Source organism: Epinephelus fuscoguttatus, linkage group LG5 (assembly GCF_011397635.1).
Source record: "Epinephelus fuscoguttatus linkage group LG5, E.fuscoguttatus.final_Chr_v1".
Taxonomy (NCBI): Eukaryota; Metazoa; Chordata; class Actinopteri; order Perciformes; family Serranidae; genus Epinephelus; species Epinephelus fuscoguttatus.
The window spans coordinates 29,079,378-29,098,127 of NC_064756.1; the positions used below are offsets into that span (position 1 = coordinate 29,079,378).

The window sequence follows — 18,750 nt, forward strand, 5'->3', positions numbered from 1 at the left end:
CCCCATTTGAATACCATTATAAATTTGTTTCATACTGGAATTACATGCATGCAGTTTATTTTCTCACTACAGATTGGCTAAGAGTGTGAGCTCAGACAGAATATACAATGTCGTGCTAAGCAGCCACCTAATAAATGTAAAGATGTGTTATGTCGATTGCCGTATATAGAATTCAGAGCTGCCCTGATTATGCACAAAACGCTGATAATGTGTCTGAAATGTTTCCTTCAAATTTCCATAAATATTAATGTGTTGTGTTGTGATGGCATCAGGGATTGAGCTGCAGCTCGGGGAGGCTTCCCAGGGCTCCAGCACGAGGAGGAGTGGTGGGAGTTAAATGTGGGGTCAAACAGAGGGCACAACAGGGAAGCTGTCTAAACCCGACACCCAACCCCCACCCTCCTGCGCCGGCACAGCTCTCCAGGAAACCGGGGTACCAGAGAAACGGCAATGTTGAGGCTTATGTGTAGAATTAATGCGCGGCTGCTGCTCTGGGTCTGTTTGCTGAGTGGAGCTAATTGAGCAGCAAGTGTAAAAAGCACATGCATGGAAATCAAGTTGTGCTGAAAGGCTTATTCTAATGTGTGTTTTGTCTCATTATTAATATGTAATAGCCTCAGATTCCCCAAGTGCAGAGGCATAGACTTAATGAGGCAATACAAAGTGCTTTTCTGGCGCATATCTGACCTTATTTGATGCCAGAATCACTTCATACTGTACTGGATTACATTTGAGAAAGAGTTGAGTGTGTTCTATTACCTTTTGGCAGAAAATATGAAAAAGAAATTCGAAAAAAATGCACCAGGCTTTCCAAGTCATGAGTTGGCAGATGATTACGAGTGTATTATGCCAGTCTCTAAGGGTCACGTTAAGGTAACTGATAGAGAGAGTCCAGCTGGTCCAGAGCCAAACCAGCTTTATCGTCTCTATCTGTGCCGTCCGTTAGACCCTGAAGGCCTCCACTTGATGAAATGCAGGCTGATGGTAGAAGGTGTGAGTTACAGCTAGCTGAGAAATCATGACACAGTTTTCATACAACAGCCTTCTGTCATCCTGTGAACAGCGTGGAGGTAAATCATTACCGCTGACTTCAGTTCTGCAGAATGTAATGATTGACTTGCAGAGACTGACCTCAATAAGGATGTTACCATGATGTTACTTCTCACATACAGTGCGCTGTTTGTGGATGTTTTGGTTGTTTTAATTTCTTGTACTACTGCTACTTGACAATAAACAGGATTCTGATTCAGGAAGACAGAGTCATTCTGATGTTTAAACTATAAACTGTATAAAAGTAATGGACATAGCCACGGTGACTTTACCTATTGGTTTGTGGATTTCCATTTTGACGCCTTGAGTTTGGCATTTTGGTCGTGGCCATCTTGGATTTTTGGAGCCAGAAGTGACCCAAGTTGACCATATTTGGATGAGAGGGTGGTGTTGGGAAGGAGCAAGGTGTGGTTCTGACTAATATGGTGCGTTCCATTTGCACTAGTTACTGCTAGATAATACACTATCATCATGAATGTTGAAATTAGCTACAGAGACCAAAACTATTTCTGTACCAGGCTGTAAACATGTTTATTTCTGCTGTAAAGTTTGCCATTTTAACATGGAGGTCGCTTTTGGTGACGGCCTCATGTGGCCATTAGAGGAACTGCAGTTTTTGGCACTTTGACATCAGCTTTATTATTCAGCCCTGGAAGTTTCTGCGTGGTTTAAACATCATCACGTCCGGCTAACTAGCTTTCTGTAGTGATTCTAACCTAGCATTAGCATTAATAAGGTCACTATCATAGCTAACTACATTTTGTGCGGTTACAAGTAATTTATTTAAAAAAGCCCATGTCACTGTGTAGTGTTTCTGTACTGCGTGGGAACTGCTCCTTGATGCTACTCGTGTAATGCTAGCACCTCTCCACTACTCTTTATTAGATCTGGGGACGTTTACACTGCAGCAATTCAAGGTAGCATAGCGTTAAATCCAGAAGCCACCATTTCAATACGATGAATTTTATCGTTGTACACTGCATGTGATGCATGCCATGCAAGAACGGGAAGCTTTGCACCAAAAGTGTTTTCTAGTGATTAGCTGGCATCTTCACCACATTACTTTCCACTGGGTTGTTATTAACAGCAATAAAGCATGAGAACTGAGTGTGACAGCAAATCAGGATTCTCAGAAATCTATCACATGACAAACAAATACCTCAAATCACATGATAATCAGACATCAACGTCCAGAAGACTGATGTTTTTAATTTTGTTCTCTTCGGACAGAGATGCATTTTTGTGGTTGAAAATGTCGGTTTAGCATGCTTGGATGACTAAAGCGGAGCGAAAAGGGTGCAATTAAAATGTTTTCCACATTAGTGTGGATATGCCTGTGTGTGTGTGTGTCTGTGTGTGTGTGTCTGTGTGTGTAATAGGTTTACACTTTGCTCTTTGTGATGCATCATAAAGAAAGAGGGATAGACAGAGGCTGAAATAAAGAACAGTCTATGGGGAGGGAGGCAGACTGGTCCAAACACCACTGGGAGTGAAGAATGCACCCCCTGCCATCTTGACCTTTGGCCTTTCCGAATGTAGGCCTCAGGGGCAGCCCACGCCTGTGGAGAGACAATGCTGCAAATACCTATTGAGCCCTGGCTTTTTACTCCTTTACAATCCCCCCTGCTTTTTTTTTTTTTACGCCGCGTTCTTTACTACATAAAAACTTCTCGCCATACAGGGTCCAAGTTTGGATTTAGAGCCTGTATTCAGGGGGTCGCTTTTGTGCCTCCACACAAGGCTGGAATGGGGAAACACCCACACACCTCCCTCCCTCTCTCCCTTGCTCCCTCTCCTTCTCCTTCTCTCTCTTTTTCTCCCATTTTCCTGCCGGGTTATTTCCCCTAAGCCCTCTGACATTCTGGCACCTGTTTTCCTCACAAAACCGTTAATTTATCACTGAATTATTAACTAAGAGCCCGCAATGTGTCTGGCACTCGGTGACATGTCCTGACTTTGTGGAAGGAAGGGGGGGGGGGTTGCCGGGTTGCTGTAGCAACGGGGGCCCTTTTATCGAAGAGAAAAAAAAGCAATTTAGCCAGCATCTCCTGTCTGCGTTCTGGAGGATGCACCACCCAAATGGCTCGGCCGGAGAATGTTATAGGCTTAATAAAAATACACCAGATAGCAGCAGCATTTCGCATTGAAGAGGCATGATGCGAAAGCCCGCTGTGCTCTTTCAGCTCAACAATTTTCGTGGAAGTGCATTTGCCCATCAGAATGGATGTGTAGTGCAGGATGAGCCTCTGTAATGAGCACAGTGGAGTAGTTTGGAGTGAGTGGCCTGTACTTTTTGTATTTTAGGAATATAGCTGACACTCGAGGGGAAAAATGGAAGTGGTTGGAAAATAGAAAAATTGGGTAACATTTTTTAAAAATCATGTGACAACAGTGGTGCAGGAACGTGTGACGGCAAAGCTCTGAGGATGAAAGCATATGGTGCTTTATGTAATGCAAAACGAGATGAAGCATATTAAGAGAGAGGTCGTCAGTCTAGCATGGGGAAAGGGCAGCAACTGTGCAGCTGTCACAGGGTTTGAGATGTGTATTTCACCACTGGGGGAGCCGGCGGTGAAGACTCTTGACTGGGTAAAGCGATAGTCGGGTCAGAGTAGCACTGATGGAAGCATGAAGTAACACACACTAGCCCGCATAGTGTTGGCTGAAGTATGGCTAAGAGGTGGGAGGGGAGGGTTCCCTTTGTAGCCATGAAGAGCAGCAACAGGGTTTTGAAGTGGATACAGGCAGTTACTGAGAGCCTCGGGAGCAGACTGAGCAGAGGCGGGGTGCAGCATGGAGGAATGTAAGTCAAAGCTGGCTGCAGGGGCCCAGCCAAAAGGGAATTACAGCGGTGTAGTCGGGAGATGTAGGGAGCAAGTAATGAGTTAGCAGACAGGAGAAGTTTGTTTCTCATCTGTCTTCAGCCATAGACTGCAGCAAGGAACACAGAAGTTAACCTAAAAACGTCCTGACACATGATGAATGAACTGTTGCTGCTGCTGTGCACCAACATGTTGGTTTGACTCCATTTGCAGATTGAGTTATCCATGTTGCACAGGGGATGGCTTGATTCCTAAAGAAGCTCCTGTTAGCGCCTGCCAAGAGGCAAACCAAGAGTCCATTCCAGCCTGCTCTCCCCTGCTCACAACTACAGTAAATGTTTACGGTCAGAGATCACACTGCCTGCAGGCAGTCTCAACAAAAAAAAAAGTCCCAGTAAAAGACAAATGCTTTTGTTGAGCATGTCTTGTGGGGGCTGGTCAGTCCGTCATACTGACAAGGCTCCATCTTCTAACAAATTGCTTCACACACTGACAACCAGGATCTATGGCAAGAAGTCATCGATCACCGGACTGTTCTGTGCAGGGGATCGCTGTATGAAATATATTTTTGAAAAACTCCTCTTTTGAAGATTTAAATCAGATCAAACTGGAACATGATTCTCTCCGTGTCCCTAATGTGGAACACATTACTTGTTTTTTCCCAAACGGTGCTGTAAACTGTGCCAATAAATTCCCCCTTGACAGGAATGAAAGGATTATATGGGGAACATTTTTGCTCGATAATAAATGCCATCAAGGTTTCCTGCGTAGGTTAAATTAAATTCCACAAATCTACTTTGTGCAGTTATGAATCATGAACACTGTAGGTTGTTTATCTGGATGAAATGGAATGAATAACATGAACATTTGGTTTAAGCCCTCTTTTTTTCCAAGATAAGAACTGGATTATCACCATTTGTCTCTTGTATAGTGCTCAGAGATAAAGGACTACGCTGCTATCAGCATCACAGCAGGATCCCTCTTGTGTCCTCTGTTGTAAAGGGCTGACTTTCCTTTGTAGTGGCACTGGTGTAATGAAGCAGTGAAGGGAGCGTCTGGCAGATGCCTCAGGCCTAACCGGCCCAGTGATAGCAGATCTGTGAGGAGATAGGCCCCGAACAATGATGGGTGAATTGGGCACGTTGAGTGATGAAATTTCTTCCACTCTAGTTCTCTCAACAGGGTGACACACACCACACCAGAGCCACGGCACAGACCTACCAGTTACTGAGTGAAGCTGAATTTCTCAGCAGGACGAGGCTGCAAGGGATTTCAAAACTGAAGCAGATGTGTGCACATTTAAAACTTTTAGCCCTCAAATCTGTTGGGGGGTTCTCCATGTAAGCTAACCTCCTTTTACAGAGCAGAATGTTGCCATAAAGTGCAAAGAGGCATGAAAGCGATCGCCATGGATGACATTTAACATGGAAATGTGGATGTCCCTGGGGCATTTTGTTTCTCTCCATTTTTCATTCTTGCTCACTTGCAGTCCAGAATGTCCAGGTACAGGTAGGCCATTAATGCCGCCATTGATCCCATCAAAAAAAATGTAGCTACATCTCAGAAGAATCAGCATTTTCTTTGATCAGTGGGGCGATAAGATTTGCAACCTTGGTATGTCCATGCACACTGATCCACTGGCCCCACAGCGGGCTGATTTGCTCGTCTTCTGTATATGGATCCGCAGCCATGCGTGATCCAATTAGCATGATGAGCACCGGGCGTAGAGTGAGGCTAATGTCCGCATGTCCAAGAGAGTTAATGGATTGTTAGTATGGATTTCCAGCTATCCCTGGAGTCTTAACAGTTGGTGGGCTCTCTACAGGGGTTATTGGCATCCTTAAACCAGTGTGTAACTATATAGCCAGGCCTCCTGCTCGGCTATATGGTTACACACTCTGTTGATATTGATAATGAATAGAAGCGCCCTTAGAGAAAGCTGGGAGTTGCAACATGCAATCTTGATGCAGTGAATACAATCTGCAAGCAGTTTGCATGTGAATTAGCTACAGAATGCTCTGCTGGACAAAATGTTTTGCATTTCTCGAAGAGCAAGCTTAATGAATCAGTAAAGAAAACAGCCAGAGCTGCAACTAATTATTATTTTCATGATTGGAATATTTTCTAAGTTTATCTTTTTTCCACAGTCTAAAGAGACATGTTCAAATGATTTGTTTTGTCCAACCAACAGTCCAAAACAAAAATATATTCAGTTTACAGTGGTAACACACAGAAAAAGGTCTTCATATTTTAGAAACTGGGAAATGGTTGGAATATTTCATCGATAAAATAAATTATTTATCAGTTATCCAAAAAGTCAGCAATAGTCTGACATTTTTAGAAATTTGCTCTGTTCTCATGTCCTCATGATAAAAACAGGCCCACAGGGAAGTAGTTCAGCCTTGCCCTGTGGCCACTTGCAGTATTGCAGGAAAAAAAAATCCCCTTCAGCCCAAAAAGCATTTTCTCCATTGACCACCAGTATAAAAGATGTTTGTAAAACTGTTGATGGGACACCTCAAACTTTAAATAAGGTCAATTATGGCTCTTTATATTATATTTTGTTTTATCCACAGAGGTTTTAGATTTGTTAAACTTTCCTTGAGCTGAGAAAAACAATTTAAAATCTGTGATGTCAGCACGATGTAAAGGCTATGTGCCAAGCAGGAACTCGCGGGTGGAGCCAGTGAGAGAAACACAGTGTGTCACCTAATGCTGAAGTAAAACTTTAAAGTAAGAAACTATTTTCAGTGTGTGCGCCAAGTGAGCAACTCCATTTCACTGAATAGGTACCATCTTGGGGTTCTGTATCTAGTTATCATTATACATCTATGGATAAATATGAAACTAAAGCTGCAGCCGGTTAGCTTAGCTTAGCATAAAGACTAGAAACAGAGGGCAAAAGCTAGCCTGGCTCTGTCAAAAATTAATAAAATTCAACTACCGGCATGACAAGAAAAGCTAAGCTAACCAGCTGCTGGCTGGAGCTTCGTATTTACTGCACAGATATGAAAGCAGCATCTTTTTATCTAACCCTCCTGAAGAAAACAAACATATGTCCCAATATGTCAAACTATTCCTTTAATCCTCTCAGCTCGACATACAGCAGCACATCCAAAAACACTTATGTCAAATGAGTTCCATTACAGACTAATAAAAACTTTTAAGATGACAAAAATATCTTTAACACCACTTCTAAAAGGCAGAAGCTGTTTCTCAAGCCAGGGGATGAGGGTGGATTTGACAGAATGATTTATGTGTATTTTTCAGTATCATGTCACATTCTGTATTTATTGTTTCAGCTATAATAGACAGCCTGCGGCTCTCGACAATGAAACAGTGTTTTTTGGGAAATGGATCGCTGTGGCATGTGATCCTCATGTTCTCTGTTCACGAGGAGGATGTTCTTATTGTGAGAGCTATTGTCTGTGGTGTTTTGGAGGAAAAGTTTGGATTTTGGAAGTACAATGAAAAAAACTCAGCTGTGTGACAAGTGTGAGATTCCCCCTTTTCCACCCCACCCATGCACGATGAATTCACATCTTTCAAGGTGCTGAAATCCATTTGTTTGTTTGCGACAGACTCCAGGACACGCAGCTTTGTGTAGTTACAAGGTCAGTCCAATCATAACAGCCCTTTCATTGTAAAGGCAGATCTAAACCCTCGAAGGATTTAGCATTTGGGGCTACTCTGATCTGCAGCCAAATCACCAGGCAGACGTGAATCGAGGATGCAGTAAATTAGTGGGAGACAAAGAGGAGGAATCGGTTCTGCCTCTGAGGTTGCTGCACAAATCTCTTAGCTGCTTTCTTGATGCTGCAGCATGAGAGCACTGAGTGACTCAGAAAGCCTTAGATTTGGTATACAGCTTCCTCTACTCTTAAAAAAATTATCCCTGCACTTCAGTTATCTTGATATGATCGTAGAAGATGTTTACTAAACTGTAGTGTTATTTCTATTTTTAGCCATGCCAGCAGCATGTTTTCAAAATCGTATTACCTCAGTGTGATTCCTCTGGGCCTTGACATGAAATACATTTTTTGACATTTTAGTGCAGAACCAATCACCCTATCACTCTGCTTTTTTTTATCCTCTTGTGTCCCTCTTACACTCTTTCAGCCAAATCCAGCTCTCAATCTCACATCATCAGCCCTGGATGACAGCAGCAGGCGGCTGAGTGAAATGGCTGCAGATACAGATGCAGCGTCAGGCACGTTAGCTTTCGGAGACAGTCACAGTTAATGCCCCTAAACCCCATCAATTTGTGAGCTGAGATTGAGTTTCCAGAGCAGCGTGGAGCGTGTGGTAAAACTGTTGACCGTGGCAGACGCTTAAGTTTGCTTTTGAGGGACTTCCAGACCAACATTGTCGGGAGGCTCCGGGTCGTCTTGTCCACGGGACGGGATGTCTGACCTGCTGTCAGAAAGGGCCTGTGGTTGACCTCTGATGAGTGTGTGACAACACGTGCAAAGAAGAGACACAGAATATGAGTAAAACATACACTGTGCACCATTTCCCCTCTCTCATTCAGTCTGCATATCTAAGTCTTTGTGCTCAGCTCCTGCACTGAAGTCACTGTTTTCATAGAAAGAGCAACAAAAGGTTTTCGTCAACCTGTAACCGAACTCCACGCTCACTTCACCGACTCTCAAGAAAAGCAGTGCTCACTTCATTTGGCACACAACCTGTTAGAATAACCACTGCAGCATCCAGACAGCGCAAATCATTATATTATATGGCCACTTAAGCATTTGGCTGAGTACAGCAGGTAATAAATTGGATGGTACAGTGTTAAATGTGTTCTTTGGCAAAGATTAAAACCGTTGTTCAGATAACTCCTTGCAAAGTAATTTAAAGGGAACCTATTATGCTTTTCCTAATTTTCTGTCATATATATAATGTTACAATGTCAGATCTTCATATTAAATGTGACCAAAGTGGCAAATAATGAGGTAAATGTATGAAAAAGAAGTTCCTGTGAGCAAAAACCTAAGGCTTCAGGCTTTTGTGATGAGCTGAAGTCAGCTCGTGATCAATTTCTTTAAATGGTCATCATCTCCAGGCACCCTACTGCAAGTGTTTGCATTACATAGCCTATGCTGCTACATGTAGCAACATGCTAAAGTCATGTTGTAAATTTCTCCCTGATTCTGCTGGAACATGTCCAGTTGTGTTTGGACTCTTTTATTGGTGAATTTTTAACAGGAAAAAGAGCACTATCCTCAGTTATTCCCTGGCTGCAAGAACACTGCTACATGTAGCAACATGCTAACATCAGGAGAACATGTAAACTTGGCTGCTGATGTTGTTAATTTCCCTCCAATTTTGGATCATATTCCAGCTGAAACATGTCCAGTTGTGTGTAGAAGCTTGTATCGGTGATTTTTCATGATAGAAGTGCTGCCGTTCTGTTACAGGCACTTCATGGCTGCTGAGATGCTAAGATTGCAGGGAAGACCCAGAAGTGCTGACCAGTCAGAGCAGACTGGGCTTTTTCGGGAGGGGGGTTTAAAGAGACTGTTACTAAAATGGAGCATTTCAGACAGAGGGTAAATACAGCTGTTGTAGGACAGACAGAATGAGGAAATTAAGCTGTCTTTTGAAAATTGAAACATGTAAACATGTTCTTGTGGAAACTAAAAGTGAGCATCATGTGTCCCCTTTAAGGCATTTTGATCCAATGACTCCAAAAAAAGGGGGGTCAGAACCTGGTGGATATAGGTCAAATAAAAGAGGATGAAACACACACTGACAGTATCGTCCTCTGGAGACCATGTCTCTCACTTTTGTCCTCCTGTCTGATCTTTTTCTGATCTGGTATCTGGATTTCATGCGAGGGATCCCCTTCTTCTTCTGCACTTGCTGAAGCAGCAACATTGCACAGCGCAGTTTGCCGCTCTTTACAAGACAAGGCTATTTTCTATTCACGGCGTAGGGCTCTTCCCTCTGATATGGAAAGTAAGTCTCGGATATGTGAAATGCTTGATCTGGTCTTTGATGTTAAGGACTACACTGATCGCTGAACTCTATAAATAGCGTCAGTTCATGCACAGATTTCTGGCTGTAAAAGATCTTTTCTGACTTTATGAGGCAGTATTAGTATCATCTCATTTATTATGATTAAACTTAAGGCCAGTGGGCACTCATAAACGCTGTGGAAGCTTGAGTCGTCTATCCAGAAAGCTCCAATAATTTACAGTGCTCAAAACTTATAAAAAGATTCTGAAATTTTTCTCTTTACTGCGGAGCAAAAGTGGTGCCTTTTGCAGCTGCTTTTACTCTTATTCATGACACAGCAGGGACGACACAAGTTTGCTCCTATGGAGCCTCGTTTAAAGCTTCTTACCCTCTGCTAATTCACCTCAGGGCTGACTGCACTCCTGTATTTTTTTATTCTACCTCCTAGTCTCCTGAGTCTCTTTAAAACAGCAAAGAAGGTGTTTGTCCTGTAAAATACATATAGGCCTCAGCTGACATTTGTTTGGTTTATACTGCAGTATTTCAGGTGAACATTGTTTCCTATGCACCGCATAGCTGCACTGAAGACGTCATGTTAGACTGAAAACAGTTTTTCTAGTTGAAATAAATAGGAACGTCATGGTCTTACTCATAAACGTTTTTTCCAACCTCTCCTCTCATCTTTTTCTCTCTGCAGATGAAGCTGTGGAACAAGTACAAGGTTACCAGTATCCCATCTCTGGTGTTTGTGGACGCAGCTACGGGGAAGGTGGTGTGTCGAAATGGTCTACTGGTGGTCAGAGATGACCCTAAAGGTGCAGCCTCCACAACCACACACACACACATGCACTTGCGTTATTATTAGCGAAGACATCACACTGATTTATTTCTATCCCCTGACCTCAAGCTCTGACCTTAATCCTCTTTACTAAATGGTTAACCTCAACCTCAACCGCCAGCCATTCTGGCCCTAAAAATATCACTGTTAAATGAGGTAATAGGAAGACATTTTAGGGTCAAAAGGACAGAATAACATAGATCTATTTCTCACCCACTTTGTCTGTCATACCTGTTTAACCGTGAATTCTTTAGTCTGTGTGGGCTGTGGGTGATGGACGGGATGCCACTTCTTCTCTAGTGATCTCACAGTAACACACCCAAATTCACAGACTTTCTACTCTACTGTAACACCTGCCCCCCATAAAACTAGAGCAGGTAAGAAAATTCCCCTGAGGCAAGGGGGCATGACTGCGCAAATTAAATGTAATTGGTTTTTTTATTAGCATTTGTACCCTTTTTTATGCACATTTTTATTTGTGCATGAAAGAAAAAAATGGAGGGAAAGGCATGTTACAGTGCTGCGAGTAATTCTAAAATAATAACAATTGGAATAATGATTTAAAAATGGGGTTTCCAGTCGCTCGGTGGGTAGAGCCATGTTTAAAGGCCTTCAAGTCCAACCTGTGGCCCTCTGCCGCATGCCATCTCCTGCTCCTTTCGTGTCGGCCACAGTAGTTAGCATCCGAACAGCATTGGAAAAACACAGATTTTAAACGTGAAACTGCTTTTAACAGTATTTATACCGGTTTAAATCACCGGGTCCATTTGTTTTGGTGAGAAAGATACCTCTTTAGATAATTCAGCTCATGGTTAAAACCTCCTGAATGTCTGGATCTTAAGTTATCAGAGAAAAAAGGCGAGAACACATTATCAGGTACACCCTAGATAGGGTCATTCACCTTTTCACATCAGCCACTGTAGTTAGCATCCCCTCTGCAATGAGCCTAACAGCACTGGAAAAACAGATTTGTAACATGAAACTGCTTTTTTTCAGTGGTTTTACTGGTTTTAAATCACCTGATCTGTTTGTTTTTGGTAATTCGGCTTCTGGTTAAAACCACCCAAACAACGAACGCTGAAGGAATCCTAACCAAGACTTCATGCTTGCCACATGGGAGAAGTTTCAGCTGGTTGCAATCTGCAGTCCTCACCACTAGATTCCACTAAGTCCTACACACTAGACCTTGAACTCTGCAACAATGCAAAATAATATGTTATTCCACTTAAGATATCTAATTTACCAGTATATTGTTCAACTTAGTTGCAGAACATGAATGAGCAAAATGAATTTCAGGAATGTAGGTAAATCAGCATGTAAATGAGTGCAGAGGTCACATCTGCGTACATATAGACCCAACACTCATTCTCTGTAATGATGTTTACCTGCTGAGATACTGCAGCACCACATCATTCAGCATTTGGCTAAAACATTTTGCAATAACCCCCCCCCCGTTTGTGTTGATTCTGCCGTAATTATGGTGCTGCATGAATATTATAGTGTGTCCATGTCTCACTCCCTCATCTGCAAACCCTATAATTTCTGCACTTTGAAGCGGAGACACAGAATTAACAAGAGTGAACTTGCATTCCTTTCCCCTGCACAGAGGACGTCCTCTGTGGCTGTGAAGATCTCAATATTTTAAAACGTTGCCTCTTCAGACCGTGTTAGGTCAGCGTGAAAAAAGAAGGGCCATTAGTCATGTGAGGAGGGAGAATAGCGGCTCTATGGCAGCACAGCGGTGGAGCAGAATGGATTTCACATGAGAATTGTGACAGATTCCGCTGCCTGGTTAATGAAAGCCAGCCCAAGCCTGCAGAATTATCCATGATTCATTAACTGTTCTTCCTAACTAGATGTAGCTGCAGAAGAGATTAATCTCCGGACTCGGTAGCAAACATAGGCCCATGCAGGCACTTGATTATGCCTTTGTTTTATAACAATGCTCACCACTTAACAGGCTCACATTTTTGCTTTATTGTGCATTTTGATGTATTTTCATTTGAGAGGCAGATTTAGAGCAGTTCCTGACGTGACAAATCAATTCAGCTGCAGCAGCTTTGGTTGGAGCGAGGAAAAGGGCACTAAAAGTTTGCCATACATCCACACTGGGAGGGGCGGGCAAACGATTCAGGGCCCTCTGCCTTTCACTCTCGATGAAAGGCCTGACTTGAGTGGCGGCAGACTAGCCTGCAGCGCAAAGATGGAGTGCACTTTTACAATCAGGACAACAATAAAAGGCTGTGTCAGTGCGGTGCAGATGTGTCATTCCTGCCTAATGAAGCCCTAGACGGCCACGCTCACATAAAGGGCCCATTATGAACCAGCCATACAAGGTTTTATTTATGATTACCTCCCTTTTTAATTTGGCTGTACCAAATGCATCTCCAGAGCTTGACGGTAACAATGAAGACAACCTTGAAAAGGAAATGAAAAGTGTGAAGGAGAGCAAGAAGGAAGTATTTCTGGCAGCTTTCATTTGCTCGAGAGGCACAGCTTTCAGTCGTCATTAAAACCATATTTTGATTCCGGTGTGTATTTCCAGTCACGGATATCACAAATAAGGCCTGGCTGGAAGTAATGCTCACATGACAAGTACACATGACTGTAATCTTACACCCGTGTCACAGACAGAAAATGTGTCTCTGGTTTAGAGCTGGAACACTTTGTCGATTAATTGATTAATTTTGCTAATCTATCAATATTTTTTTTTTAAAGAAAAATGCCAAAATTAAATGCTTATCAGCCTCTTAAACATGATTATTTTCTGGTTTACCCTGTATTCTATGACTGTAACGAAATTCTTTGGTCTTTGGACAATATAAGACAGTTGAAGACATCAGTTTGGATTCTGGGAAACTATGATAAGCTTCTTTTTTTTTTTTTTTAAAGATTATTTTTTGGTGCTTTTTGCCTTTAATGACAGGACAGTTGAAGCATGAAAGGGGGAGAGAGAGGAGATGACATGCAGCAGAGGGCCACAGGCAGGAGTTAAACCCACAGCTGCTGCCGCAAGGACACTGCTTTTGTACATGGGGCACCCACTGTACCCAGTGACCTCCTGGGTGCCCCATGATAACCATTTTCTGTCACTGTATAAACCAAACAATTAATCAAGGAAATATTTGACAGGTTAATCAGTAATCAAAAGAACTGCTGGTTGCAACCCTACTCTGCTTCTTTGCTGAAACATGTTTTCTTTAACTACTCTAGTGCTGTGGCTTTATGGATGGCAGTGTTGGTCAACCACTTTGGTCCAGACTGAAAGATTCAAACAAGTACTTGATGGATTACAATGAAATGTAGTACAGACCATGGAAATATACATGTAGAATGTTGTCTTACCGGTGTGGTGCCATGTTTGTTGTTTACCATTTAGATAAGGCTGCATAATTGTTGTAGTCCCATTCCTACATCAGAGAGTATTGTCTTCTGTGGGCCTAATTTGCAGCACTGTTCTTCATATTTAAAGGGAAATCTCGGTTTATTTCCAGCAGCCATTCTCCTCTCGTCCTTAATTTGTTTCCTCTCTCTCTCTCCTCCTCCGTTCTTCAGCATTTCACGAAGCTCTTTGTCAGTGTATTCTGGCCAAATAAATTGAGCCATGAAACTCTGCAAAATCAAAGTTAGTCCACAAAGTCAAAGCTTTTTCTGGCAAAAAGTCACTGCCATTATTCTATAAATCTCATAAAATAAATTAATGAACCTTTCAGGCTACTGTCCGGTTCTGCCTTGCAGCTGCTGCAGCTTGTTCTACCATTTAGATGGTATGAGATCGCTGCTTGTTCTCGATATTCCGTGCTTTGCAACAGAGGTATTCCTCGGTAAACACACCATAAGCTAAGAGAACAACTCTGAAGACCACCTAAATGTGGGATGTTAGTATGTAGGCCTTTCCAGCAGCCATTCCTCCTCTTATTTATGTGAGCCAGAATACACTGATGAAGAGCTTTCCTCGGAGGAGGAGAGAGAGAGAGCTCTTTGTCAGAGGAGGAATGGCTGCTGGAAGGATTTAGCTCTGGAGATTGGTGGTGTCTGCAAAATCAAATTGCTGCACCCCAATGCCCACAGAAGTCAGGAAGTCTGTTGCAAAATGGGAGCCATTATTCTATAAATCTTTCAAATGGTAAACAACAAACATGGCACCACACCGGTAAGGTAAGACAACATGTTTACATGTCGCTTTCTATATGTTCTCTGACATTTATCCTAACGATATGAGGCGGTCTTTGTGGAGAAAAAGCTTGTTTAGTGGACTAACTTTGCACTTGAAAGGATGCCCGTTCAATTAAGTTTTAACAGGTCTGACGCTACAGCTGTATCTAGGCTAACGGCTAACATGCTAACTATTATTTCTATGTCACTAGTGACTTGAAACAAATTAAGGACAATAGGAGACGGGTTGAAATAAACCGAAATTTCCCTTTAACAGAAAAATACAACCACACACCAATATAAGTTTCTCTGTTTTATTGAACTAAGTCTAATGTTAGCTTAATTGCCTTGCAAACTCAAACACGCTTCATTTAAATACAACAGGAAATGAAGAAAACTAAAAACCTTCCTTCTTAATTAGTCTTGTTCGTGATCTACTTATTAGTCCATTGTTCCAGTAATCAACTCTGGTTTGGTCGAAATGAATCCTTAACTCACCAAGCTGGATGTGAAAACATGCTGATCTGTGGCCGTTTATCCTTGCAGTCTCTCTCTCTCTGCCTCTCAGCTGTTCACTGAGCAGCGACTTTCACTCACATTTGGGAGGCAGCTATTGTACATCATGTAATAAACAGGGAACTAACTGTTATAGTAATGATGTACTCCACTGCTCGCATGGTCGTTACCGCAAACCGTCACCTCAGAGAGAATTTGTGACTTGCGGTCAGTTCCAACGGCAATGGTACTCCTAAAAACAGCCGTAACCCAGTTTACAATAATTTTATAGGTTTATGATCAAAAAACCTGCAAACTAATGACATTCTGATCAGCCTCAGCTAATTATTATTAGCACGCTAAACTAAGATGGTGACCATGGTAAGCATTAAAGCTGCCAAACATCAGCCTGTTACCACTTTCATTTTGAGCATGTTAGCAAGATATTAGCATTTAGCTCAAAGCACTGCTGTGCTCATGTGCAGCCTCACAGAGCTGCCAGCACGGCTGTACACTCTTGTTCTCTTATCTTTCTTTTTCTGATTCTTTTCTTTCCCACCTATCCCTTCCCATTGCCCCCTCCACTCTCCTACCCTCTCCCAGGCCTGGAGTTCCCCTGGGGACCGAAGCCTTTTGCGGAGGTGGTGGCAGGGCCTCTGCTCAGGAACAACAGGCAGACAACAGACAGCAGCTCTTTGGAGGGACACTACGTGGGAGTGTACTTCTCAGCACACTGGGTGAGCAAAGGGAGCTGAAAAACGGGACAAAGAGGACACTGAGTTTTACTTTGTTGGCCTCCTACCTCTGTCAAAACACTGACACAGTGAGAAGAAGGGACATCGGCAGCAGAGCGGAGCCGGAAGAGACGGAGCAGTTAGTTGAGACAGATATGAGAGAGGAGCAGGAGGGAGGAAGCGACTCCATTGTGTTGGTGTGTTTACACTAGCAGTGGTTAGCTATCCCTGGCGGTGCTTTCACCACCACCTCTGGACCTTTTTAAAAGTAGGCATTGGTCACCACACCTCACTGACATCATCGCTATTGTCTCTTTCTCTGCTGGACCTGCTGATAGCCAGTGAAGGTCATGACTCAGTGATGCATGAAAGGCCTTATGTCATCGGTGGACTGTTCTTGATGAGATGCAGCGCAGGCTTTACAGAGGCCAGTCAGCACGGCAGCTGCCAGAGCCACAGCCTCCAAGACCGGCTCTTCAGAACGGTGACGCCTGAAGGCTGGCTCAAACCCCAGACCCATACAAAATTCAAAAGGACAAGTCACAAAAGCCATTACAGTAGTTTATTTGTGGTGTTTTTACACCGCATTCCTCCTGGTTACTGGTGTAAATCTACCCGCTATTAAAGTAATTTCACAAATATGAAATGCCAGCACCTGGCCTTGGCATCCGTTTACACAGAAGCCTTTTTTCCCCTCTTAATGTTCTCGGGACTTGAAATGGCCCGTGGCAGAGGAACATGACCTATATTTCACTGTGCATTTGCTTTTTTCGCCTGCAGTGTGAGAGTGAGTGATTCTTTCAACTCATTGCAATAAAACTTAAGCTAAAAGTTCAGGCTCAAACACTAGCAAAGAAAAGCCGACATAAGACTCCTTTATGATACTGAAGCTTTGACACTAACTGTGATAGTATAGTACAACGACATACAGTGTTTACTTCTATGAGCAACTGAGGAAGGAGTCTGTTAATGAGCTGTGGATTGATCGAGGCTTTGTGCTTCACACTCTCACTCCCACAGTCCCTTTGTGTTGGTATGATGAGAATTCATGACTGGATCAATACAAGTGCTTGGCATACTGTATCCACTATAATCAGCTTGAATGATAATGAATACTGTCTGCTGTCTGTCATTAAATTAGAATGGAGGGATGATTTACTTCGCTGCATGTAAGATGACATTAATGAGAATTTATTTTATGTGTTGTCACATTGAAACATACAATTAATATAAAATATATGTATGTACACAGACATTCATATACAAATACACACACACAAATACCTACATGTACTCACATGTATGTGACTGTGCCTGTGCTGGAGAAGAAGGACACCTTGTAAAAAGACTTCTCCTAAAGATTAAAGCTAAGATAAAACCAATTACATGATTATATAATACCATTATGTTTAAGACATTACAGCATATGAATGGAATAAAACATAATAACGTGCTAACACACTAATGCTTTGCTTATTAATAACATCAATATGTTTGGCCACATTTTTGATATTCTGCCAATATTTTATAGATTACTGCTATTGCTTCTCTGAGGTATATGCAAGATATGGATGTGATGAGCAAATAGGTTATGACATGTATTGTTAATTTCATTAAGTGAGAGCAGTCTGAGGTCAGAAAATAACAGCATTTCAGTTAATGTATTTAATTAAAATAACCAAAATCCTAAAGGAAATCTACAGTAATATCTCTGGTGAAAGGAGGTTCCCACCTGATGACCCCAAAGATATGTTAATTATCACTGCTCACTGGTCTGTATAGTTAAGCCTTGCCATAATAGCTTATCATAGGGCTTAGGAGGTTATTCAGTGAGTGCTGAGCCTTTCTCTAGAGCACAAACTTCTTGTGTTTATTTGAACTGAAACACAGTGCAGAGAGAGGTTTTTTTTCCCCACATCTGTCTTTAATCTTTATTTTTTATTTGGATCCCCATTAGTTGCCGCTAAGATGGCAGCCACTTTTCCTGGGGTCCACGCATAACAAAACAAACATAAAAAGACATTTAACATATAAATGGTCTTGATAAGAATGTGTTCAAGACAAGTAAAAGTCAAACAAAAAACGCATATCAAATTACATTCTAGGATGGCCCCAGGATATTATATTATCACGATACCTAAGTAACAATACAATATAATTGTGATATAAAACATGTTGCAATTTGCTGAGTGCTGCGATGAAATATATTGTGATTTATGACGTTACTTCAACTGCAGATTTCAGCCTCAAAAGAAAAACATCTGCATTATTAAATAAGATAAGTTTTTAGTCTGCTCATCTTACTTCAATATTTTTCATTGCAGCAAAATGTTTTTAGAGGACTGAAAAAGCAATTGATTGTATTCTTCTAGAAGGCTAACAAAAGTATTACCCGTCTTTGTAATATTACTAGATCATTTAATAAAAAAATCTATACGTGGCGTCCATGTTAGGATAGCGCTTTACATTGGGGTTATTGCTGATGTCTCTCTGTAGTAGTTCATTAAAACATGCCTCACAGAGCGCGTCAATGATCACCTTCGGTAACATGTTCCGCATTGCATTTGCTCTATACATTACCAGAAGGCAAACTTGGAGGAGGTGGTCCAAAACTGTTTCCTTCCTAAAGAATGAAATGCCTAAGTTCTTCACCCTGTCTGCTGTAAATAGATCCTGATGTCATCCTAATGCCAGCCAT

At 42.1% G+C, this 18,750-nt stretch overlaps 1 protein-coding gene across 1 annotated transcript in view; it reads left to right on the plus strand.

Moving 5' to 3' along the window:
* Positions 1–18,750, plus strand: part of nxn (nucleoredoxin) — a 74,803-nt gene that overhangs the window by 45,211 nt on the left and 10,842 nt on the right. Inside the window, exons 2-3 of the mRNA XM_049577046.1 lie at positions 10,528–10,645; positions 15,922–16,055. Of these exons, the coding sequence (XP_049433003.1) occupies positions 10,528–10,645; positions 15,922–16,055 (252 nt within the window). The remainder of the gene's footprint in view (positions 1–10,527; positions 10,646–15,921; positions 16,056–18,750) is intronic.